Source organism: Bubalus kerabau, chromosome 1 (assembly GCF_029407905.1).
Source record: "Bubalus kerabau isolate K-KA32 ecotype Philippines breed swamp buffalo chromosome 1, PCC_UOA_SB_1v2, whole genome shotgun sequence".
Taxonomy (NCBI): Eukaryota; Metazoa; Chordata; class Mammalia; order Artiodactyla; family Bovidae; genus Bubalus; species Bubalus kerabau.
Genome location: NC_073624.1, coordinates 228,400,677 through 228,426,364, shown reverse-complemented (window position 1 = coordinate 228,426,364; position 25,688 = coordinate 228,400,677). Strand labels below are relative to the sequence as shown.

General features: G+C 39.1%; 1 protein-coding gene across 9 annotated transcripts; it reads right to left on the bottom strand.

Annotated features, from left to right (window-relative positions):
- On the bottom strand, positions 1–25,688 carry LOC129635110 (acrosin inhibitor 1). Of its 9 annotated transcripts, none has more exons than XR_008706116.1 (5): positions 25,559–25,688; positions 5,563–5,829; positions 5,080–5,156; positions 2,557–2,663; positions 1–259 (listed from the first exon to the last, which is right to left on the bottom strand). XR_008706116.1 is itself a non-coding variant. In XM_055557809.1 (5 exons), exons 1-5 carry the CDS (start codon positions 5,540–5,542, stop codon positions 249–251), a joined length of 273 nt encoding a protein of 90 aa, XP_055413784.1. In that variant the 5' UTR covers positions 5,543–6,090; the 3' UTR covers positions 1–248. The 9 variants fall into 9 exon arrangements, 5 of the variants coding, with proteins under 5 accessions (XP_055413784.1, XP_055413762.1, XP_055413778.1 ...); XM_055557809.1 differs by lacking the exon at positions 25,559–25,688 and adding an exon at positions 4,235–4,266 and having other exon boundaries at positions 5,497–6,090; XR_008706118.1 differs by lacking the exon at positions 25,559–25,688 and having other exon boundaries at positions 5,615–6,073.

Sequence of the window (25,688 nt, the reverse complement as noted above, 5' to 3'; positions counted from 1 at the left end):
GTACTCTTGTCTAGAAAATCCCATGGAAGGAGGAGCCTGGTAGGCTGCAGCCCAGGGGATCGCGAAGAGTCGGACACGACTGAGCGACTTCACTTTCACTTTTCACTTTCATGCATTGGAGAAGGAAATGGCAACCCACTCCAGTGTTCTTGCTTGGAGAATCCCAGGGATGGAGGAGCCTGGTGGGCTGTCATCTATGGGGTCACACAGAGTCAGACACGACTGAAGCGACTTAGCAGCAGCAGCAACTACCTTTGGGCTTATTTATGAAAGAGAAAGAAAATAACGTGTAAAAGTTTTCCCAAGCTTCAGAAATCCTATGCTATCTTTGAATAGATTTTTCAACTAATTCAATTATAGAACTTAAGTTCTAATTGATTATTTAACTAATTAAGGTTCTTATTGTTTAACATTTGTGGTCATAACATTAACCTTAAGTGCTTATTAGAATTCAACTTCCTGGTCCCTTTTTCTTGGAGAATTTGATTCAATAGGATAGAAAGGAGCCCAACAGTTTGTACTTTTGGTAAATACCAAATATTTTTGAAATAGTTCAAATTTTCATCTTTGAAAATATTGAAAATATATTTGATTATAGTTACCAAGTGTATGCACATATCCTAACCCCTTATTGAAAGAAAGGATGTTTTAATAAAGATAACATCATTATTAACATTTTAATGAGTGAAATATTTATTATTTTAAATTACACTAGCTTTTATATATCAAGCATGCAAGTGACATTAGTTTTTCAAACTACCATTGAATAAATTGAACACAAAGAATGAAAATCCTGAAATCATAAAAATTAATTTTGGAAAGAATCTGAATGCTCTATATTCTATCAATAGCTCTTGTTTCATAGAATTGACATGGTCAGGTCTGATTGAGAAGACTCTAATTGCCTGTAGAATGCACCACAAAATGTAATTACAATAAAAACCAATTTATGAGCTGCTTTATCAATATTCACATTCACCAAAATGTTGAAAATGAATATCGGCATCATTATTCCTATAAAGAAAGAGAGGAAACAATTAGAGTTTTAAGGAAGAAATAAAGTACATTACACTTTAAAAAAATTAAAAAGGATATTAATAGAAAAACTGGTGAAATCCAAACAAATTCTGCAGATTAGTTAATACTGATAAACCAAAGTTAATTTGTTACTTTTGACATGTGTGCCAGGTTTCCATAAGGAGTTAATCTTAGGAGAAACTGGATAAAGGATACAAAAACTGGGTACTATCTTTGAAATTTCTCTGTAAAACTAAAATTACTCCACCATAAATTTTTATTTAAAAGGGAATATTTTAAACTCCCAGTGTAGTATCACTGAGAAAATTACACTCAATGCTGTAAGTTCTACCATAGATTGTACAGATTGGAGTCATTTCTGTGGTACAGAAATGTAGATAATATGCATGCAGAATAGAGTTTGGATGCTAAACATAAAGACTCCAAAAATCTTTTCAATAAGGAGGATTTGAAAATGGAACAAGGTAGAGTGGCTGTGTTCCACTTGCAGAAGCAACTGGACTCTGCTTGCTCCTAGAGCCGGTTCCCATCTGGGGCCACTTCACTCTTCCTGTGCACTCAGTCCTGATTCAGGTTTGGGACCCACCCAGATCTGAGAGAGGAGAGACTGGAGACTATCTCAGCAGTCCTCCAGAAACACATGCCTCTTTGGGGATTAAATGTGCAAAGATTTTGTGAGAGGAAATACCCCCTGAGAGGAAATGAGGCAGGAGGTAGAAGGCTGGCTGAACCTTTAGACTGCAGACTGTCTCAGAGGAAGGAGGCAGAAAGGGAGATTAGATAGAGGTGCTCTAGAACGCCCCATTCTTCAGGGAAGATTTGGAGGCTGTCATAGTGGCTCAGATGGTAAAGCATCTGCCTGCACTGTAGGAGACCCGAGTTTGATTCCTTGGTCGGAAAGATCCCCTTGAGAAGGGAATGGCAACCACTCCAGTATTCTTGTCTGGAAAATTGCATGGACAGAGGAACCTGGCAGACTACAGTTCATGGGATCACAAAGGGTCGGACATGACTGAGTGACTAACACACACAGAGAGTTTTTGAGACATAGTCAACCTTGACAGGAGTCCCTTTCTAACATGAATGGGCTGATTATGATAAATTTCTGAATTCAGTGGTCTGTTTGGTTCTTGAACAATTATGCTCCCGTCAGCTGGAAGTCTGCAAGGGTCAGTCACATGGCCACCACACAGAGCTATCATTCTGCATCTGGGCTTTGGAATTACATTCTATTGGTTGTTAGTCTGCCATTAGTAACTCATAATTAAGTTAAATTAATTGTTTACACATTTGTACAATATCAATCAAAGTTGTTGATAGCTCAAACACAAAATTACTTTCAGAAACAAGAACTTCAGGGAAAGAAAAAAGAGTGGCCTCTAATATTTTACAATGACCTTACAGTTATTTTCTATATATATATTGTGCCTTGGTACAATCAGCAACACAGATTTACCATCACCTTGTAATGATTTCTTCATACCTTGGAAGACCAAATATTTACTATTGTGTACTTACATCTTTTCATTGCAGAAAGTACATTCATTGCTGTAGGTTTTTGCATCACTGGCACAGATTGGATTGTATTCTCTGGTGCAAGCTTCTGTATACACTTTACAGTCTGGCTGTTAAATGCAGAGACAACATAAAATTCATCAGGGAATGAAAGTCTGAGTAAAATTTGTTTAGTCTTGATATGAAGTGCCATGCAAGAAAATTGGAAATGTATTTTATATTTAGGTTTTAAAAAATAATAATTTATTTATTTTTAGCCTTGCCGGGTCTTTGTTGCTAAGTGGGCTTTTTCCAGCTGTGGTGAGTGAGGACTACTCGAGCTGCAGTTCGTGGGCTTCTGACTGTGGGGCTTCTCTTGCTGCAGCGCATGGACTCTAGGACATGTGGGCTTCAGGAGCTGTGGTTCCCAGGCTCTAGAGCACAGGCTCGATAGTTATGGCATGCAGGCTTGGCTGCTCTGTGGTATGTGGGATCTTCCCTGTTCAGGGATCGAACCCATGTCTCCTGAATTGGCAGACAGATTCTTTACCACTCGGAGAAGGCAATGGCAACCCACTCCAGTCCTCTTGCCTGGAAAATCCCATGGGCGGAGGAGCCTGGTAGGCTGCAGTCCATGGGGTTGGGAAGAGTCGAACACGACTGAGCGACTTCCCTTTCTTTACCACTGGGTCACCAGGGAAGCAACCTATGTTTAGTTTTAAAAACTACTATCTATAACACTAGAACTTATAAAACTAACACATATCCCACTTAAAAGTAAAATATTATTGTCTTCATAAACCTGCTATAATTTTTTAAAGAGGTCATAAAACTGGCTAAATGTGTTTTTGTAATTTAGTGACCATCATCTTTACTTCCCTTTCAAACTCAAGAAGAAATCATGAAATTAGATTGTTCTTTTTCTTATTCCCATTCTTGATAATTCCAACTAAATCTATGTATTTGTGCATGTGTGTGTATATGTGTGTGTGTGTATATCTCTATCTATCTATCTATCTATACAGAAGATACAAATGCAGTTTGTTTACTGTTGACAGTTTTGGTAATTGACATAATAAAAAATACTGTATATCTGCTTATAGTATCTACTTTTTAAACATGTGATTCTGTTTATTCAGATATTTAGAGCTATAGGCTTTTTTTTACCTTTATGTAATATCATACTATGTGGATCTATAGAAATTTTCATCTTAAATATATATTTAGGTTGATTCTTTTTCCTTTGTTATGCTAAGATGAACACTACTATTCTAAACACCTTCAACCCTTCTCAGATGCTTGTATGAAGCAACATTTATGCCCATTAATTAAATTTTTGTGTACCAGGATATGCACATTTTTATGTTGTCTATATAATGACAGATAGCTTTGTATGGCTAAGTTTCTATTTTTTGACCTTGTTGTAATACTGCTGCTGCTGCTGCTGCTGCTAAGTCACTTCAGTCGTGTCCGATTCTGTGCGACCCCATAGACAGCAGCCCACCAGGCTCCCCCGTCCCTGGGATTCTCCAGGCAAGAATACTGGAGTGGGTTGCCATTTCCTTCTCTGGTTGTAATACTATCTTTTTAGTTTTGGAAAGACCTCTCTGATGCACAATTTTTGATGAATTTTGCTGTTAAAATTTATAATATATGAAAGTTGATTGCTTATCTTTTTCAACCTGCACCTGTATTAACTTACCGGAAATCTGAAATCAGGTTCAAAATAAATTTCTGCAACCAACACATGGGTAAAAAAAGAAAGTTAAAAATGAAGGAGGAGTGGGGGAAGGGGCAAGGGAGGAGAGGGAAAGGAAGATGGAGAGGGAAGAGAAAGGGAAGAGGAGGAGAAGAAAGAAATAGAAGGAGTAGGGAGGGAGAAAGAGGAAGAGAAAGGGAAGGGGGAAAGAAGAATCAATTTTAGTAAACAAGGCCCATATTTATTAGTAGCAGAAACATGTGCACATTAAATATTAGAGACTCCACAACTAATGAAGCAAGACTTTCCTGTCATTAACAAAACAAAAAAAAATCATAAAACAATACCAAATTTGGAAATATTTTATTATTATTTATTATTCAATTATTGTAACTCTGTGAAAATTAATGCAACGTATTTTTGAATTCCAAACAGCTTTCTTTGAAAGTATCATAAGGGATTCAGATTGAATGATAATCAGAATATCAAGCAATACTAGATCTAGAAAAGATCATTTCTCCCCCCAGGTTTGCCTTTAACAATCTGACTGCCAGAAAGAAAAATAATATAGGTCATGTTCAATAGTTGTAGACAAAGAGCAAAATTCTAGCGCTCACTCTAACCTGCTCTACTCTGTCTCTACTTGTCCAAAACAGGAGATGAGAAAAAGCAACCCACTGATGCCTTTTTCAAAAGACATTTGTAATATGCCCTTTTTCACTTTATCAGTTTAAGATTTACAAGCCCAGTAAAAAAACAACCTCCTTCATTCCTAGTTTAGAGAAGTTGTTTCCCATAATTTCTAAGATATGTAAAATATTTCACTTTGTACTGGAAAATTCACTCACCAGAATAAAGAGGAAATACCAAGGCAATGATGAAAATAGCTTTGATCCATGATAAGAAGAGAGACATTTTGTCAGGTCTGTGGAAGGAAACTGACATGTGTATAGCACAGAGACAAATTTCTATTTCTAGATGAAAGTGTCTTATGATATAGAAACCTCTCCAGCCCCAGATTCCTAATTATAGTGGGCTATTCCCTTCTCTCTTCCCTTAACCCACAGAAGCAGCATGACACACATGTGAACAGAAGGCCTTGCACGGACTTGCAAGAAATGCTAGAGCAGGTCCTCTTTGTCCACTTAAGAAGGAATCAACCTTTGGCTCAGCCCACAAGGAGCCTGGCTGCATTTAAAGGAGTACGCACTTAGGAAGTTCAGTTTTTCCTCAGAAAATAGAAAGTTATTTTAGGAAGGACTGACCTGGAGCGGTCCTCATTGCAGTGTGACACGCCAGGGCTGCCTCCATAGCATCCCCGCCTGACCTACCTGACACAGAGAAGGGGGTAGAAAGCAAGGGCAGCAGCTCCAGGGACTGCACCTGTTTCTATTTCCTTTTCTTCTCAACTACTTCCCCCAGCCGAGCAGTCTCCTTTATTGGGCCGTTGGTGAGGAGCCTTGTTGGGGGAAACAGATGGTCCCCGGCAGATAAGACTCTGAGGTTTTCTGTATTCTTCCTCACAAAGATCTCACACAGATCATCTCTCTATAGGAGGTCTGGAGCAATTTTATCTGATGAACCCAGAACTATGAGGACTGGAGAAAGAAATACAAAAAATGATAGATCTTAAGATAGAGAAGAGATGTGGAAACTTTTCAGGCTATTGCGTTGGAGAGAACAAGAGAATCAAAGTCTAGGAGAGTCTTGTGAACTATAATCAAACACATGCCGAGAGCCTCTATTTCATGACAGAGCACTGTAGACTTAAGATTTATTGTAAATTTAAACTCTCCTTAAAGTTTAAATTTAAACTTTTTATGTTGATAATTGTAGATTTATTACATAGAGTTGTCAGAAATAAGAGAGGTTCTCCTGTATCTTTTAACAAGTTTCTCCCAGTGGGAATGTCTTATAGGATTACAGTACAAAGTCCCCACCAGGAATTGACATCAGCTGGAGACCTTTTATCAGTGTTGGTTATCAACACCAAGACTGTGAATCAATTATTGAATTTATGAGATCTGGGCAATGGTATGTTTGCAAAGCTCCCAGATGAGTATTGGGACAGTTTTGGAACCCCGAACTTACATAATGTTATATGTCAACTATATCTCAATAAAACTAGAGAAAATAAAAGAAGGCTCATTGGAGTGAGGTTGAGTCCACGTGGATCAATGCCTTAAATTCTATATTAAATAAGGTAAGTGGGTGACATTGGAGGCTTTGAAGTAGGGTAATATTTAATCAGCCATTGTCTCCCTAATTAATGAATCTCCTTCACTGATTTCTAGAAAAAGTTCTGGCAGTTGAAAGACTTGAATTCAAATTCAAATACTACCACTGAGTAACCATGACACACTATTTAGAATTTCTAATATAAAAATTCTTTATTTTAAATAGGGAACTGACATTTCGTGCCTCTTAGAAGTCAGGGATAAAATATTAAGATAATCTGCCTTCAGGTTTGGAATAGACTTATATTTGCCACCCTAATCTAACTTGCCTTTTATAGCTGTGGAGAAAGGTAGGATTTAGAAAGGAAACTTTTAATGTAGCAGTGTTCCGTTCCAACTGAATCGGAGAATACAAACTCTGATGAGTGCAGAAAGTGCTCTATCATTACGGGACAGTGAATATTACTCTCGCAGTAGCTCTGAATTATTTACATAACTACAACCAGAGGTGTCTGCAGTGCACCAGTCCTTCTGGTGCAGGACATTTGAGGAAAAGCAAATTGAAGTTTAGAATTGAAATGTCTTCATGTTGCATACACTAGATCTCCTTTTATATATGTGCGTCAGCAGAGATTAAAAGCAGAAGAGACTGCCTATGAATCACAGCAGGCTACAATATTTTCATTTTTTACCTAGCCAGTAAAGGGAATGTTAGATGTGTGAATTAAAAGTTCCATAAAGATTAAAAAAGAACATATTACTCAACTTGAACCAGAGGTAAGAAAAATACTCTGGGAGGAGGAGCCAAGATGGCGGAGGAGTAGGACGGGGAGAACACTTTCTCCCCCACAAATTCATCAAAAGAGCATTTAAACATCGAGTAAATTCCACAAAACAACTTCCGAATGCCGGCAGAGGACATCAGGCACCCAGAAAAGCAGCCCAACTCTTCGAAAGGAGGTAGGAAAAAATATAAAAGACAAAAAAAGAGACAAAAGAGGGAGGGACGGAGTTCCATCCCGGGAAGGGAGTCTTAAAAAGAGAGAAGTTTCCAAACACCAGGAAACCCTCTCACTGCCGAATCTGTGCCGAGCTTTGGAAGCACAGAGGGCAACATAAAAGGGAGGGGAAAAAAAAAATAAACAATTAAAAATCGCGGATTGTGAGCCCTACGGGAACTCCCCCAGCGGAGAAGCAGCGCAGACGCCTGCACACGGCATTAGCAAGCGGGGGCTGGGCAGGGAAGTGCGGCACGGGCTGTGTCCCTTAGAGTAAGAATCGGGCCGAATGTCCTGAGCGCTATCTGAGCGAAATAATTTGGGCTAGCAAACCAGACTGTGGGATATCTACCACGCGAAAAGCCAGCCCTAACCTAAAACACCGCCAGGCCCGCGCACAGAACAAAGGACTGAACAGAGATAGCCGGCTGCAGACCTTCCCCCTCCGGTGACAGGCAGCCAGAGCCGGAAGGGGGCAATCGCAGCCCCAGAGAGACACTATCTATAAAACTGTAAGCAGGCTTCTTTGCTAACTAAAACTTCTTGGGGGTCTGGACGGTCAACATCTGCCTGAGAAGGTGCGCCGGTTTTACACCCAGATAACCGAGTGGCGGGGAGGCGATAAGTCGCAGCATTGGCGCCCGCCAAGCACCTCATCGCCTGAGCTGCTCGACCTGGGAAGAACACAAAACGCAGGCCCAACCGAGTCTGCGCCTCTGAGGACTACCCGAGTGCCTGAACCTGAGTGGCTTGGACCTGGGAGCTCAGTCCAGGGCCGGCCTCTGATTGTTCCCGGCGGAACAACCTAGAGCCCAAGCAGTGTGGGCAGGGAGGTTACACGCGCTGTGAGCGGGGGCAGACCCAGTGTGGCCGAGGCACTTCGAGCGCACGCCAGTGTTATCTGTTTGCAGCATCCCTCCCTCCCTCCCCACAGCGCGGCTGAACAAGTGAGCCTAAATTAAAAAAAAAAAAAAAAAAAAAAAAAAAAAAAAATAGGGTCCTCCACCGTCCCCTTTGTGTCAGGGCGGGAACCAGACACTGAAGAGACCAGCAAACAGAAGAAGCTCTAACAGAGGGAAACGCCTTGGAAGCTACAGGCCATAGATTAAAACCCTGTGGTTACTACAGATTACATAGGAAGGGGCCTATAGATCTTGAGAAATGTAAGTCGGACTAAGGAACTGCCAAAAATGAACTGAACCCACAATACTCACAACAAAACCAGAGAAAGACCTAGATATATTTTTACTATTTTTACGATCAATCTTTCTTTCTTTCTTTTTTTTTTTTTTATTAAAAAAAACTTTTTTTTAAGTCCTCTATTGTCCTTTAATTTTCACTTTTATAACTATTACTTTGCAAAAAAAAAAAAAAGACCCTATTTTTTTTTTTTTTCTTCTTCAGCAAACTTCATATATATATTTTATAATTTTTTGACCGTGGTTTTTTTTTTTTTTTTTTTTTTTCTTTTTTCTTTTTCTTCTTTTCTTCAACATTGCATTTTTGAAATTCCAAACTCTACTCTAGATTTTTAATTTTAGCCTTTTGATATATGTTATCAATTTTGTACCTATAGTTTTTTTCATAATTGCTGTGACTTTTTTTTTTTTTTCCTCTGTTTCTTTCTCTTCTTCTTTTATATAACATCGTATATCTGCAATTCCAAACTCTACTCAAGATTTTTAATTTATGTTTTTTGGTATTTGATATCAATTTTGTACCTGTATTTTCTTTATAATTTTTGCGACATTGTTTTTGTTGGTTTGTTTGTTTTCTCTCTTTATTTTTCTTCTTCTTTTTTTTTTTTTTTTTTTTTTTTTTAACGTTGTATTTTTGAAATTCCAAACTCTACTCTGGATTTTTAATTTTTGCTGTTTGGTATTAGTTATCAATTTTGTACCTGTAGTTTCTTTATTACTTTCACGACCTTGTTTGTTTTTCTTTGTTCGTTTTTTCTCTCTTTCTTTTCCTTCTCCTTTTCATTAACATCGCATTTTTGAAATTCCAAACTCTACTCTAATTTCTAATTTTTGTTTTTATGTATTTGTTACCAATTTTGTACCTTTAAGAACCCAATCTTCAGGACCCATTTTTCACTAGTGTACGAGATTACTGGCTTGACTGCTCTCTCTCCCTTTGGACTCTCCATTTTCTCCACCAGGTCACCTGTATCTCCTCCCTAACCCCTCTCTACTCTACCCAACTCTGTGAATTTCTGTGTGTTCCAGACGGTGGAGAACACTTAAGGAACTGATTACTGGCTGGATCTGTCTCCCGCCTTTTCATTTCCCCCTTTTATCCTTCTGGCCACCTCTGTCTCCTGCCTCCTTCTTCTCTTCCCTGTATAACTCCGTGAACATCTCTGAGTGGTCCAGTTGTGGAGTGCACATAAGGAAGTGACTACTGGCTAGCCCACTCTCTCCACTATTGATTCCACCTCATCTCATTTGGGTCACCTCTAACTCCCTCCTCCCTCTTCTCTTCTCCATGTAACGCTGTGAACCTCTCTGAGTGACCCTCACAGTAGAGAAACTTTTCATCTTTAACGTAGATGTTTTATCAGTGGTGCTGGATAGAAGGAGAAGTTTTGAAACTACTGTAAAATTAAGACCGATAACTGGAAGTAGGAGGCTTAAGTCCAATCCCTGACTCCAGGGAACTCCTGACTCCAAGGAACATTAATTGACAGGAGCTCATCAAACGCCTCCATACCGACACTGAAACCAAGCACCACACAAGGGCCAACAAGTTCCAGGGAAAGACATAACAAGCAAATTCTCCAGCAACAAAGGAACACAGCCCTGAGCTTCAAGATACAGGCTGCCCAAAGTCACCCCAAAACCATAGACATCTCATAACTCATTACTGGACATTTCATTACACTCCAGAGAGAAGAAATACAGCTCCATCCACCAGAACATCGACACAAGCTTCCCTAACCAGGAAACCTTGACAAGCCACCTGTACAAACCCACACACAGCGAGGAAACGCCACAATAAAGAGAACTCCACAAACTGCCAGAATACAGAAAGGACACCCCAAACTCAGCAATTTAAACAAGATGAAGAGACAGAGGAATAGCCAGCAGATAAAGGAACAGGATAAATGCCCACCAAACCAAACCAAAGAGGAAGAGATAGGGAATCTACCTGATAAAGAATTCCGAATAATGATAGTGAAATTGATCCAAAATCTTGAAATTAAAATGGAATCACAGATAAATAGCCTGGAGGCAAGGATTGAGAAGATGCAAGAAAGGTTTAACAAGGACTTAGAAGAAATAAAAAAGAGTCAATATATAATGAATAATGCAATAAGTGAAATTAAAAACACTCTGGAGGCAACAAATAGTAGAATAACAGAGGCAGAAGATAGGATTAGTGAATTAGAAGATAGAATGGTAGAAATAAATGAAACAGAGAGGATAAAAGAAAAACGAATTAAAAGAAATGAGGACAATCTCAGAGACCTCCAGGACAATATTAAACGCTACAACATTCGAATCATAGGGGTCCCAGAAGAAGACAAAAAGAAAGACCATGAGAAAATACTTGAGGAGATAATAGTTGAAAACTTCCCTAAAATGGGGAAGGAAATAATCACCCAAGTCCAAGAAACCCAGAGAGTCCCAAATAGGATAAACCCAAGGCGAAACACCCCAAGACACATAGTAATCAAATTAACAAAGATCAAACACAAAGAACAAATATTAAAAGCAGCAAGGGAAAAACAACAAATAACACACAAGGGAATTCCCATAAGGATAACAGCTGATCTTTCAATAGAAACTCTTCAAGCCAGGAGGGAATGGCAAGACATACTTAAAATGATGAAAGAAAATAATCTACAGCCCAGATTATTGTACCCAGCAAGGATCTCATTCAAGTATGAAGGAGAAATCAAAAGCTTTTCAGACAAGCAAAAGCTGAGAGAATTCTGCACCACCAAACCAGCTCTCCAACAAATACTAAAGGATATTCTCTAGACAGGAAACACAAAAATTGTGTATAAATTCGAACCCAAAACAATAAAGTAAATGACAACGGGGTCATACTTATCAGTAATTACCTTAAACGTAAATGGGTTGAATGCCCCAACCAAAAGACAAAGACTGGCTGAATGGATACAAAAACAAGACCCCTGCATATGTTGTCTACAAGAGACCCACCTCAAAACAGGGGACACATACAGACTGAAAGTGAAGGGCTGGAAAAAGATTTTCCATGCGAATAGGGACCAAAAGAAAGCAGGAGTAGCAATACTCATATCAGATAAAATAGACTTTAAAACAAAGGCTGTGAAAAGAGACAAAGATGGTCACTACATAATGATCAAAGGATCAATCCAAGAAGAAGATATAACAATTATAAATATATATGCACCCAACACGGGAGCACCGCAGTATGTAAGACAAATGCTAACAAGTATGAAAGAAGAAATTAACAATAACACAATAATAGTGGGAGACTTTAATACCCCACTCACACCTATGGATAGATCAACTAAACAGAAAATTAACAAGGAAACACAAACTTTAAACGATACAATAGACCAGTTAGACCTAATTGATATCTATAGGACATTTCATCCCAAAACAATGAATTTCACCTTCTTCTCAAGCGCACATGGAACCTTCTCCAGGATAGATCACATCCTGGGCCATAAAGCTAGCCTTGGTAAATTCAAAAAAATAGAAATCATTCCAAGCATCTTTTCTGACCACAATGCAGTAAGATTAGATCTCAATTACAGGAGAAAAACTATTAAAAAATCCAACATATGGAGGCTGAACAACACGCTGCTGAATAACCAACAAATCACAGAAGAAATCAAAAAAGAAATCAAAATTTGCATAGAAACGAATGAAAATGAAAACACAACAACCCAAAACCTGTGGGACACGGTAAAAGCAGTCCTAAGGGGAAAGTTCATAGCAATACAGGCACACCTCAAGAAACAAGAAAAAAGTCAAATAAATAACCTAACTCTACACCTAAAGCAACTAGAAAAGGAAGAAATGAAGAACCCCAGGGTTAGTAGAAGGAAAGAAATCTTAAAAATTAGAGCAGAAATAAATGCAAAAGAAACAAAAGAGACCATAGCAAAAATCAACAAAACCAAAAGCTGGTTCTTTGAAAGGATAAATAAAATTGACAAACCATTAGCCAGACTCATCAAGAAACAAAGGGAGAAAAATCAAATCAATAAAATTAGAAATGAAAATGGAGAGATCACAACAGACAACACAGAAATACAAAGGATCATAAGAGACTACTATCAACAATTATATGCCAATAAAATGGACAACGTGGAAGAAATGGACAAATTCTTAGAAAAGTACAACTTTCCAAAACTCGATCAGGAAGAAATAGAAAATCTTAACAGACCCATCACAAGCACAGAAATTGAAACTGTAATCAAAAATCTTCCAGCAAACAAAAGCCCAGGTCCAGACGGCTTCACAGCTGAATGCTACCAAAAATTTAGAGAAGAGCTAACACCTATCCTGCTCAAACTCTTCCAGAAAATTGCAGAGGATGGTAAACTTCCAAACTCATTCTATGAGGCCACCATCACCCTAATACCAAAACCTGACAAAGATCCCACAAAAAAAGAAAACTACAGGCCAATATCACTGATGAACATAGATGCAAAAATCCTTAACAAAATTCTAGCAATCAGAATCCAACAACACATTAAAAAGATCATACACCATGACCAAGTGGGCTTTATCCCAGGGATGCAAGGATTCTTCAATATCCGCAAATCAATCAATGTAATACACCACATTAACAAATTGAAAAATAAAAACCATATGATTATCTCAATAGATGCAGAGAAAGCCTTTGACAAAATTCAACATCCATTTATGATCAAAACTCTCCAGAAAGCAGGAATAGAAGGAACCTACCTCAACATAATCAAAGCTATATATGACAAACCCACAGCAAACATTATCCTCAATGGTGAAAAATTGAAAGCATTTCCTCTAAAGTCTGGAACAAGACAAGGGTGCCCACTTTCACCATTACTATTCAACATAGTTTTGGAAGTTTTGGCCACAGCAATCAGAGCAGAAAAAGAAATAAAAGGAATCCAAATTGGAAAAGAAGAAGTAAAGCTCTCACTGTTTGCAGATGACATGATCCTCTACATAGAAAACCCTAAAGACTCCACCAGAAAATTACTAGAACTAATCAATGACTATAGTAAAGTTGCAGGATATAAAATCAACACACAGAAATCCCTTGCATTCCTATACACTAATAATGAGAAAACAGAAAGAGAAATTAAGGAAACAATTCCATTCACCATTGCAACGGAAAGAATAAAATACTTAGGAATATATCTACCTAAAGAATCTAAAGACCTATATATAGAAAACTATAAAACACTGGTGAAAGAAATCAAAGAGGACACTAACAGATGGAGAAATATACCATGTTCATGGATTGGAAGAATCAATGTAGTGAAAATGAGTATACTACCCAAAGCAATCTATAGATTCAATGCAATCCCTATCAAGCTACCAACAGCATTCTTCACAGAGATAGAACAAATAATTTCACAATTTGTATGGAAAAACAAAAAACCTCGAATAGCCAAAGCGATCTTGAGAAAGAAGAATGGAACTGGAGGAATCAACCTACCTGACTTCACGCTCTACTACAAAGCCACAGTTATCAAGACAGTATGGTACTGGCACAAAGACAGAAATATAGATCAATGGAACAAAATAGAAAGCCCAGAGATAAATCCACGCACATATGGACACCTTATCTTCGACAAAGGAGGCAAGAATATACAATGGATTAAAGACAATCTCTTTAACAAGTGGTGCTGGGAACTCTGGTCAACCACTTGTAAAAGAATGAAACTAGAACACTTTCTAACACCATACACAAAAATAAACTCAAAATGGATTAAAGATCTAAACGTAAGACCAGAAACTATAAAACTCCTAGAGGAGAACATAGGCAAAACACTCTCTGACATACATCACAGCAGGATCCTCTATGACCCACCTCCCAGAATATTGGAAATAAAAGCAAAAATAAACAAATGGGACCTAATTAACCTTAAAAGCTTCTGCACATCAAAGGAAACTATTAGCAAGGTGAAAAGACAGCCTTCAGAATGGGAGAAGATAATAGCAAATGAAGCAACTGACAAACAACTAATCTCGAGAATATACAAGCAACTCCTACAGCTCAACTCCAGAAAAATAAATGACCCAATCAAAAAATGGGCCAAAGAACTAAATAGACATTTCTCCAAAGAAGACATAAAGATGGCTAACAAACACATGAAAAGATGCTCAACATCACTCATTATCAGAGAAATGCAAATCAAAACCACTATGAGGTACCATTTCACACCAGTCAGAATGGCTGCAATCCAAAAGTCTACAAGTAATAAATGCTGGAGAGGGTGTGGAGAAAAGGGAACCCTCTTACACTGTTGGTGGGAATGCAAACTAGTGCAGCCACTATGGAGAACAGTGTGGAGATTCCTTAAAAAACTGGAAATAGACATGCCTTATGATCCAGCAATCCCACTGCTGGGCATACACACTGAGAAAACCAGAAGGGAAAGAGACACGAGTACGCCAATGTTCATCGCAGCACTGTTTATAATAGCCAGGACATGGAAGCAACCTAGATGTCCATCAGCAGATGAATGGATAAGAAAGCTGTGGTACATATACACAATGGAGTATTATTCAGCCATTAAAAAGAATACATTTGAATCAGTTCTAATGAGGTGGATGAAACTGGAGCCTATTATACAGAGTGAAGTAAGCCAGAAAGAAAAACACCAATACAGTATACTAACGCATATATATGGAATTTAGAAAGATGGTAACAATAACCCTGTGTACGAGACAGCAAAAGAGACACTGATGTATAGAACAGTCTTATGGACTCTGTGGGAGAGGGAGAGGGTGGGAAGATTTGGGAGAATGGCATTGAAACATGTAAATATCATGTATGAAATGAGTTGCCAGTCCAGGTTCGATGCACGATACTGGATGCTTGGGGCTGGTGCACTGGGACGACCCAGAGGGATGGAATGGGGAGGGAGGAGGGAGGAGGGTTCAGGATGGGGAACACATGTATACCTGTGGCAGATTCATTTTGATATTTGGCAAATCTAATACAGTTATGTAAAGTTTAAAAATAAAATAAAATTAAAAAAAAAAAAAAAAAAAAAAGAAAAATACTCTGTATTTAACATAATAGGGATATTAAAAGAGAGAGAAAAATAGGAAGTAAGAGCAGTCTCTAGTCTTTTTGGTGTCTGCCCCATATGTTGTGGGCAAAGTAACCCAGCATTTGGGCAATAACAAGAAAGAGCTACTGAATTTACCCTGCACATGTAAAACAGCAACTAAGATGCACGTGTGAACTTCCACTGGTCACTGAACAAAGTGTTTTTTGTTTGGGGGATCTTTTGTTTTTTTTGGAAACTTTATTCTGTTAGAGAAGGAATTATAAAAGTCTCCATTTGCCAGTATTTCAAAGGACGCTGAAGTCTTCTAGTCTGCTTTTTGTCCTAGAAGATTCTCAACTTACTGGGTGCCATATAGCATGCTTTAAAAGATCCCTCAGGCTGTGATCAATACAAATGTCTGGACAAGAGCAACTCTTATCTCACTTGTCCAGGACAAGAAAACCCAGAATATTATGAGAATATTTGTTCTGCATCAAGACATTGCAGTTTCTTCTAAGGAAAGTGAAAGTGCAAGTCGCTCAGTTGTGTCCGACTCTTTGCGACCCCATGCACTATGCAATCCATGGAATTCTCCAGGCCAGAAGACTGGAGTGGGTGACCCTTCCCTTCTCCGGGGGGATCTTCCCAACCCAGGGATCGAGCCCAGGTCTCCTTTAAGGAATAGCATTCTAAATGCAAGAATCATTTTACTAAACATAGTATGCCACCATTTTATGTTCAAGATTATACTTAAATTATGTCAGATATGACTTCAATAGCAAGCCAGAACTTTCAAACAGAGGTGACGATAGTATTTGCCTGATGAACACTTTATACTCAGTTATAGGAATATCTAATCCAATAGCTGAATTATTAATTATCAAAAGACCAAAAAGACAGTAAAATAACATTTTTACTTTAAATAAATTTGGGAGATAATTTTCCTTTAGGGATTCAGAAATGCCTGCATATCTTTTTAATTGTATAGAGTCACAACTCTGGGTTGTTACATCCACTAAAAGTTATTCAGTGAAATTCAGATCTAGAGCTTATCAATCCTATTGTTCTAAATTGAAAAAAAAAAAAAAACTGCTTTTTTTTTTTTAAACCAGAGGTAGATAACAGAACAGAACTGGGTTTAGATAATACAACTATTAAAAAGGGTGACTGAATTTTGAAATTATTTCCTACACTTATTAAATTATAATTTGTATACAGTATGACTCAACTTTCATAGTTGTATAGTTCTATAAATTTAGACAAGCTTATTGTAATTGTGTAAGCACCACCACAATAAAAATATAGGATATTTCTTTAACTCCCCCAATTTCCCTTCTGCTGTTTTGTAATCAATTCGTTCCCCTTCTCCTAGCATTTGGGGACCACTAATCTGATTTCTCTTTACTATATTTGACCAATTTTATGTCAAAATAGATTTAGATTCATGAAAGATGTAGAAGCAATATAGTCAGGTCCTATTTTGTCTTACTGATCTTCCTCAGTGATAAAGTCTTACATAATCACAATACAGAGGAAATGAGCAAATTGACATGGTATACTACTGTTAACTGAATTATGTACCTTATTTGGATTTCAACATTTGATAAAGGAACTCTTAATTCTTTGATGCATAGTTCTATGGAAAGTGTTTCATTTACAGATTAATATAACTACTACCATATTCAGGATGTAGAATTCAGTCATCACAAATAAGCTCCCTCTTGCTTCCCCTTGATACTCTCTCACCAACCATAACCACTGCCATTCATTCCTCTTTTCTTCATCATTATATTTTTGCAATTTGGATAGTAATATATGAATTAGCCATAAAGTAAATAAGATTTTGAGGTTGAATTTTTACCTTCTGATTATAATGTAGCTGATCATAATGTGTCCACTTGGATTGGTGTATACATCTTTAGTCTGTTCCTCTTTATTTCTGGATAATTTTTTTAAACTTTTTATTTTATATTGGAGTATAGTCGATTAACAAACAGTGTTGTGATAGTTTCAGATGAACAGTGAAGGGACTCAACTGTACATATACTTGTAGCCATTCTCCTCCAAACTCCCCTCTCTGGGCACTATTGTATTGTACAGATGTACCATAATTTATCTGTTCTCCCATTGAAGGACATTTGAGTTGTTTCCCATTTGGGGATATTATTTTTAAAATGCTTTTAGGAAGATTCAGGCTCAGGATTTTGTATAAACCTAAGTTTTGCTTTGTACAGGGTAAATGTCTAGGAGTACAATTCTTGAGTCATATGGCAAGTGTATACTTAATTTTTTAGAATCTGCCAAGCTGATTTTTGAAGTATGTATACACTGCACCTGGCAATACATGATAAACCAATTCTTCCATATCCTTGACAGGATTACCTACTGCTAGTATTGTTTATTTTTGCCAATCGAATAGGCATGCAGAGGTATCTCACTGTGGCTTTAATTTGCATTTTTCTCATGGTTAATATCTTTTCCATGTGCTTCTTTTCCTTTCAAATGCATGCACATTGACACACACACACAGGGCTGCTTGTGTTGTTACTGTTGAGTTTATAGAGGCCTATATTCTGGGTACACATCTCTTTCAGATACTTGATTTTCACCCTTTCCCTCCAGCTCTGTTACTAGACTTTTCATCTTTGTAACAGGGTCTTTCCCAGAGCACAGTTTTTAAATTTAATGAAGTCAATTTATGATATGTTTTTTTTAAATAAATTATGTTTTCGTTTAACCTCTAAGAACTCTTAATTTAACTGTAGATCAGTAATAGTTTCTTTATGTTCTCTTATAAAAGGTTTTTATAAGAAAATAATTTCATTTTTACATTTAAACACTTTGTTTCATTTTGGGTTACTCTTTTAGTAAAGTTGTAGGGTATTTTCAGGTTCATTATTTGACTGCTCACGTTTAATACTTCTAACACCATTTGGTGAAAACATGCCTGCTAAGTATGTTCATTAAATTTCCTCAAGACAATTTGTAAACTAAGTAAGATATGCTTCATTAACTGTCATTGACTGAAGATAGAGATCAAAATCCTCAAGCCATAAGATCTTAGAACTGATCAGGACCTTGAATATCCTACATTCCTTCCTGTTTTCTCTAGAAGGATTCACCTGGTTTAGGAACATAAGAGCCTGAATTATGAAGAGTACTTATAGAATCTGCTGCAAAATGGAGTAAAAATAAAAGGCATACTATTATGTAGCTCCATCAAAAATATCCATCTTCAAAGAGTTCTGTGCACTTTTCCTTCAGAGAAAGATGAGTTACAGAGAAAGAAAAAGAAATAAAAGAACACAAACTCCCCAGGACATCTACAAAGTCTTCCTCAATAAGGAGGATTTGAACTTAGACACAGTGAAGAGGCTGTGCTCCATTTCCTCCAGCAGCTGATCCTCACTGGCTCCCTGTCCTTGCACACATCCTCGCCCCTTTGGGGTGCAGTGTCTCTTGATACTTCCTGTATGCTCAGTCCTGACTCAGGACTCAGACCTGACCTAAGAAAGGGAAGGCTTTGCATACTATATTATTCTAAGTCCAAGAAACAGATACAATTTACAGATTAAAAGTGCAAAAATTTTGCAAGAGGAAATCCCTATATAGGATGGAGGGGAGGGGTGGAATGGGGAGAGAGACAGAAAGGGTGTCAGAGTTTGAGATCACAAACTCCTTCAGGGTGAAGGAGTGAGGGATGAGTGGTTGGAGTCCTAGACCACCCTGAATGGTAAGAAAGATTTGGAAAGTTTTCATGGAGCTCATGAGACAAGTTAATCATCCAGAGAGTCCTTTTCTAGTATGGACGGGCCCACTGTGATGGATTTGAGTTCAGCAGTCAGTAGGGTTCTTTGCCTAGGGTCAGTAAGTATAACAGTATGCCATGTAAATAATGGTCAAGGTCAAGAGCAGGAAGGGAAAAAAAAAGACTCATAATAAAAGGTACAGAGGATCAGTAAAGAAGGGCAAAACATACAGAATTTGAAGGCTACGATAAAGATTGTGGTCACAATCCTTCATAGGATTGCCATGGACCCTAGATGTATTAGAAGTACTTTATGAAAGATATGATAAGATTGACCCCTAAAAAATATTCCTCTGGTTATAACAGTAGAATAAAAAAAGTGGCTGGAACGATATAGATAAAATACTTAGGAAATCTTTGAAATAGTCTTGAGTAAAAGAACAGAGTATCTTATACTTATTTGGTTGATACTAAAGATCATGGTATCTTGTCCCATCACTTCATGGGAAATAGATGGGGAAACAGTGGAAACAGTGTCAGACTTGATTTTTTTGGGCTCCAAAATCACTGTAGATGGTGACTGCAGCCATGAATTTAAAAGACACTTACTCCTTGGAAGGAAAGTTATGACCAACCTAGATAGCATATTTAAAAGCAGAGACATTTCTTTGCCAACAAAGGTCCGTCTAGTCAAGGCTATGGTTTTTCCTGTGGTCGTGTATGGATGTGAGAGTTGGACTGTGAAGAAAGCTGAGCACAAAGAATTGGTGCTTTTGAACTGTGGTGTTGGAGAAGACTCTTGAGAGTCCCTTGGACTGCAAGGAGATCCAACCTAAAGGAGATCAGTCCTGGGTGTTCATTGGAAGGACTGATGCTGAAGCTGAAACTCCAATACTTTGGCCACCTCATGTGAAGAGTTGACTCATTGGAAAAGACTCTGATGCTGGGAGGGATTGGGGGCAGGAGAAGGGGACAACAGAGGATGAGATGGCTGGATGGCATCACTGACTCGATGGACATGAGTCTGAGTGAACTCCAGGAGTTGGTGATGGACAGGGAGGCCTGGCTTGCTGCAATTCATGGGGTCACAAAGAGTCAAACACGACTGAGCGACTGAACTGAACTGAACTGAAAGAGACATAATAATTGACTTTGAGAGACAACACTGTTGGTGAGGTGGACAAGAGGCTGCATCAAGGAGAGTCAGAATTTCTGATGTGTAATCAGCTGTGTGGTTGTACCACCCAATGATTTTTAAACCTGGTAAATGAAGCACATTGCAGTGGAGCAGGAGAAGGATATTAGTTAAGTTTTGACATTCTGACTTTAAAATATTCAAAACAATGCTTTGAAGTTGATACAGCCAAGTGCAAATATCATAGGTCAGTGAATATATGTTTTAAAAATTCTGCTGCTGCTAAGTCGCTTCAGTTGTGTCTGACTCTATGCGACCCCATAGACAGCAGCCCACCAGGCTCGCCCGTCCCTGGGATTCTCCAGGCAAGAACAATGGAGTGGGTTGCCATTTCCTTCTCCAATGCATGAAAGTGAAAAGTGAAAGTGAAGTCGCTCAGTCATGTCCGACTCTTAGTGACCCCATGGACTGGAGCCTACCAGGCTCCTCCGCCCATGGGATTTTCCAGGCAAGAATTCTGGACACAGATAAAAATATATGAGTGAAAAAAAATTTTTTTTAGTGTATGAGTATTCTTTATGGATGTAATTGAATTGTCTGCTATAGTTGATGAGATCATTACCCATAGAGTGTAGTGTATGTACATATATATATATATATATATATATATAAAATTACATGCTAAGACAGAGATCTGTGGAAATTCAGAATCACTGGCTGATAGAGGACATTGAGGCTGGAAAAATAAAGGTTAAAAGCAGTTTAAGTAGAAGGAAAAAAAATTATATGTATATATACATACACTAATACAGGAGAGATAATCAGATCAGATCAGTCGCTCAGTCGTGTCTGACTCTTTGCGACCCCATGAATCGAAGCACGCCAGGCCTCCCTGTCCATCACCAACTCCCGGAGTTCACTCAGACTCACGTCCATCGAGTCAGTGATGCCATCCAGCCATCTCATCCTCTGTTGTCCCCTTCTCCTCCTGCCCCCAATCCCTCCCAGCATCAGAGTCTTTTCCAATGAGTCAACTCTTCGAATGAGGTGGCCAAAGTACTGGAGCTTCAGCTTTAGCATCATTCCTTCCAAAGAAATCCCAGGGCTGATCTCCTTCAGAATGGACTGGTTGGATCTCCTTGCAGTCCAAGGGATTCTCAACAGTCTTCTCCAACACCACAGTTCAAAAGCATCAATTCTTCTGCGCTTAGCTTTCTTTATAGTCCAACACTCAATCCATACATGACCACTGGAAAAACCATAGCCTTGACTAGACGAAACTTTGTTGGCAAAGTAATGTCTCTGCTTTTGAATATGCTATCTAGGTTGGTCATAACTTTCCTTCCAAGGAGTAAGCGTCTTTTAATTTCATGGCTGCAGTCACCATCTGCAGTGATTTTGGAGCCCAAAAAAATAAAGTCTGACACTGTTTCCACTGTTTTCCCATCTATCTGCCATGAAGTGATGGGACCAGATGCCATGATCTTAGTTTTCTGAATGTTGAGTTTTAAACCAACTTTTTCACTCTCCTCTTTCACTTTCATCAAGAGGCTTTTTAGTTCCTCTTCACTCTCTGCCATAAAGAGTGGTGTCATCTGCATATCCGAGGTTATTGATATTTCTCCCGGCAATCTTGACTCCAGCTTGTGCTTCATCCAGCCCAGCGTTTCTCATGATGTACTCTGCATATAAGTTAAATAACCAGGGTGACAATATACAGCCTTGACGTACTCCTTTTCCTATTTGGAACCAGTCTGTTGTTCCATGTCCAGTTCTAACTGTTGCTTCCTGATCTGCATACAAATTTCTCAAGAGGCAGATCAGGTGGTCTGGTATTCCCATCTCTTTCAGAATTTTCCACAGTTTATTGTGATCCACACAGTCAAAGGCTTTGGCATAGTCAATAAAGCACAAATAGATGTTTTTCTGGAACTCTCTTGCTTTTTCTATGATCCAGCGGATGTTGGCAATTTGATCTCTGGTTCTTCTACCTTTTCTAAAACCAGCTTGAACGTCAGGAAGTTCACAGTTCACATATTGCTGAAGCCTGGCTTGGAGAATTTTGAGCATTACTTTACTAGCGTGTGAGATGAGTGCAATTGTGCGGTAGTTTAAGCATTCTTTGGAATTGCCTTTCTTTAGGATTGGAATGAAAACTGACCTTTTCCAGTCCTGTGGCCACTGCTGAGTTTTCCAAATTGGCTGGCATATTGAGTGCAGCACTTTCACAGCATCATCTTTCAGGATTTGGAATAGTTCAACTGGAATTCCATTACCTCCACTAGCTTTGTTCATAGTGATGCTTTCTAAGGCCCACTTGACTTCACATTCCAGGATGTCTGGCTCTAGATCAGTGATCACACCATCATGATTATCTGGTTCCTGAAGATCTTTTTTGTACAGTTCTTCTATGTATTCTTGCCATCTCTTCTTAATATCTTCTTCTTCTGTTAGGTCCATACCATTTCTGTCCTTTATCGAGCTCATCTTTGCATGAAATGTTCCTTTGGTGTCTCTGATTTTCTTGAAGAGATCCCTAGTCTTTCCCATTCTGTTGTTTTCCTCTATTTCTTTGCATTGATTGCTGAAGAAGGCTTTCTTATCTCTTCTTGCTATTCTTTGGAACTCTGCATTCAGATGTTTATATCTTTCCTTTTCTCCTTTGCTTTTCGATTGTCTTCTTTTCACAGCTATTTGTAAGGCCTCCCAGACAGCCATTTTGCTTTTTTGCATTTCTTTTCTATGGGAATGGCCTTGATCCCTGTGTCCTGTACAATGTCAAGAACCTCATTCCATAGTTCATCAGGCACTCTATCTATCAGATCTAGGCCCTTAAATCTATTTCTCACTTCCACTGTATAATCATAAGGGATTTGATTTAGGTCATACCTGAATGGTCTAGTGGTTTTCCCTACTTTCTTCAATTTAAGTCTGAATTTGGCAATAAGGAGTTCATGGTCTGAGCCACAGTCAGCTCCTGGTCTTGTTTTTGCTGACTGTATAGAGCTTCTCCATCTTTGGCTGCTAACAATATAATCAATCTGATAAATTTCTCTATAAAAAGAAATAGCTTTGGACTGAAAAAGTTAAGAAAATGTATATTTTGTTTACCTTCTGGGGGCCAGGAAAGGGGTGATTTAAGAAAGAAAACCCAGAACTCCCCAGTGGTCCATTGGTTAGGACTTGGTGTTTTTCCTGCCAGAATCAATCCCTGGCCGGGGAACTAAGATCCCACAAGCTGCACACAGTGACCAAGAAACAACAAAACAACCTCACTATTGCGTTGAAGCCATGTTTCTCATACTTACTTTATATTTAAAGGACCACAAAAGCACAACGGTCTAAAAAATCACTAATGAAAATGCTCTTTGATCACTCATTTTGTTTGTATTTTTATGTATCTTATAGGCTTCCTGACCTTGGAGAATTGGCTTTGTGCGGGAGAAGTCCTAGGCATCCCAGTAGCACACACCCCTCTCCTCACCCAGGCCCTGTGCTCTAGGGCTTCCCTCTGAGGGCGGGGTGGGCCTTCTGTTACCGCAAGTTGACTGTGTGGGCGGGTCTGTAGGCGGGGCTGGCCCCAGGCCCAGCCTTGTGCAGGAGCCGGGTCACAAGAGGGCCCTGGGGTCCTGAAGACCCCGGGACTGTTGCTCGCCTACTGGTGGGTGAAGCCAGGTCCTGGGGTTAATGCTGGATGATTGGCAGGCAGAGGTGAGTCCTAGAGTCTGGTTGCAGGACCCAGGGGTCCCAGAACCAGTGTCAGTGCCTGGTAGTAGAGGGCTGGTTCCTGACACAGTTGGACTTGGGGTCTGGGGTATCCTGAAGCTTGTGTTGAACTGCAGTTGGGCAGGACCAGGGCCCAGCTGGTTCCAGGGCAGGGTCTGACTTTCTGTGGGCAGGCCGGTCTGCAGGCTATGGGATTGTGGTGGTGTCTGCCCCTTGGAGGGTGAGGCTGCTCCAGAGGCATGGGCCGGCTTCCTGCAGGGCAGGGCCTGGGCCCAGGAGATTCTGGAACTGCTCCTGTGCACTGGTAAATAGAGCTGAGTCCTGGCTCTCAGGTGGGCAGAGCGCTGTGTCCAGAGGGCTCTGTGAGCTCAGAAATTCTTTCTGCAGTGGGTCTGCTGAAGGGTGGGACTGTATTCACATCCAGTTAGTTGCTTGCCTGAGACATCTCAGCACTGGTGCCTGCGGGCTGTTGGGTGGGGCCAGGTCTTGGCAGTAATAAAGAAGGGAGGATTCTGCAGTGGCTCCTACCAGCGCTGTAGCTCCCAAGAATGGCTGCTGCCACTGTCTCCGTCCCCAGGCTGAGCTGCAGCTCCCTACTCTCTCCGTCCGCCTCTCCGGGAGACTCTCCAAGACCAGCAGGTGGGTCCAGGCCAGGCTCCTGGTCAAGTCACTACTTTTGCCCTGAGCCAGAGTCTGTGCAATCTTGTGTACTCCCTTTTCCAGTGAAGTCTCTATGAACCCTAGTCCTGTTTATATACCTAAGGAGTAGTATTCAGCCGTTAAAAGAATATAATATTGCCATTTGCAAGATCAGGGATGGACTTGGATGGTATTATGCTAAATGAAATGTCAGACAGAGAAAGTCAAATATTGTATGATAGCACTTGTATGTGGAATCTGAAAACTACAACAAACTAGTGAATATAGCAAGAAAAAAATCAGACTCACAGATACAGAGAACAAACTAATGGCTACCAGTGGGGAGAAAGAAGGGGGGCAAGATAGAGGTAGAAGATTAAGAGGTATTAATACAACCTATTATGTATAAAATAATCTACCTCCTATTAAAAATACATGAAAAATTTTCTAAAAATCTGTAAGGATATACTGTAAAACAGAGAGTACAGTCATTATTTTATAATAAATGAAGTATAAACTTTAAAAATTGTGAAACACCATATTCACAGTTTTAACATATATATATTATACATCAACCATACTTCAGTTAAGAAAAAAAAGTGTTCCAGAAAACAAAAAATAAAGACACTTATGGGACAGCTGGTTCTATTTCACAAATAAGGAGATTAGGACTCAGGGTAGTGAATTACCTGGTCAGCATTGTAAAGTCAGCTCAGAGTTTTTGTACATTTTCTCAAATAATTTATAATCGCAATCTATTCTTGAGAAAAATACCTCACAAATCTCAAATGAGAAACATTCTACAAAATAGCTGACCAG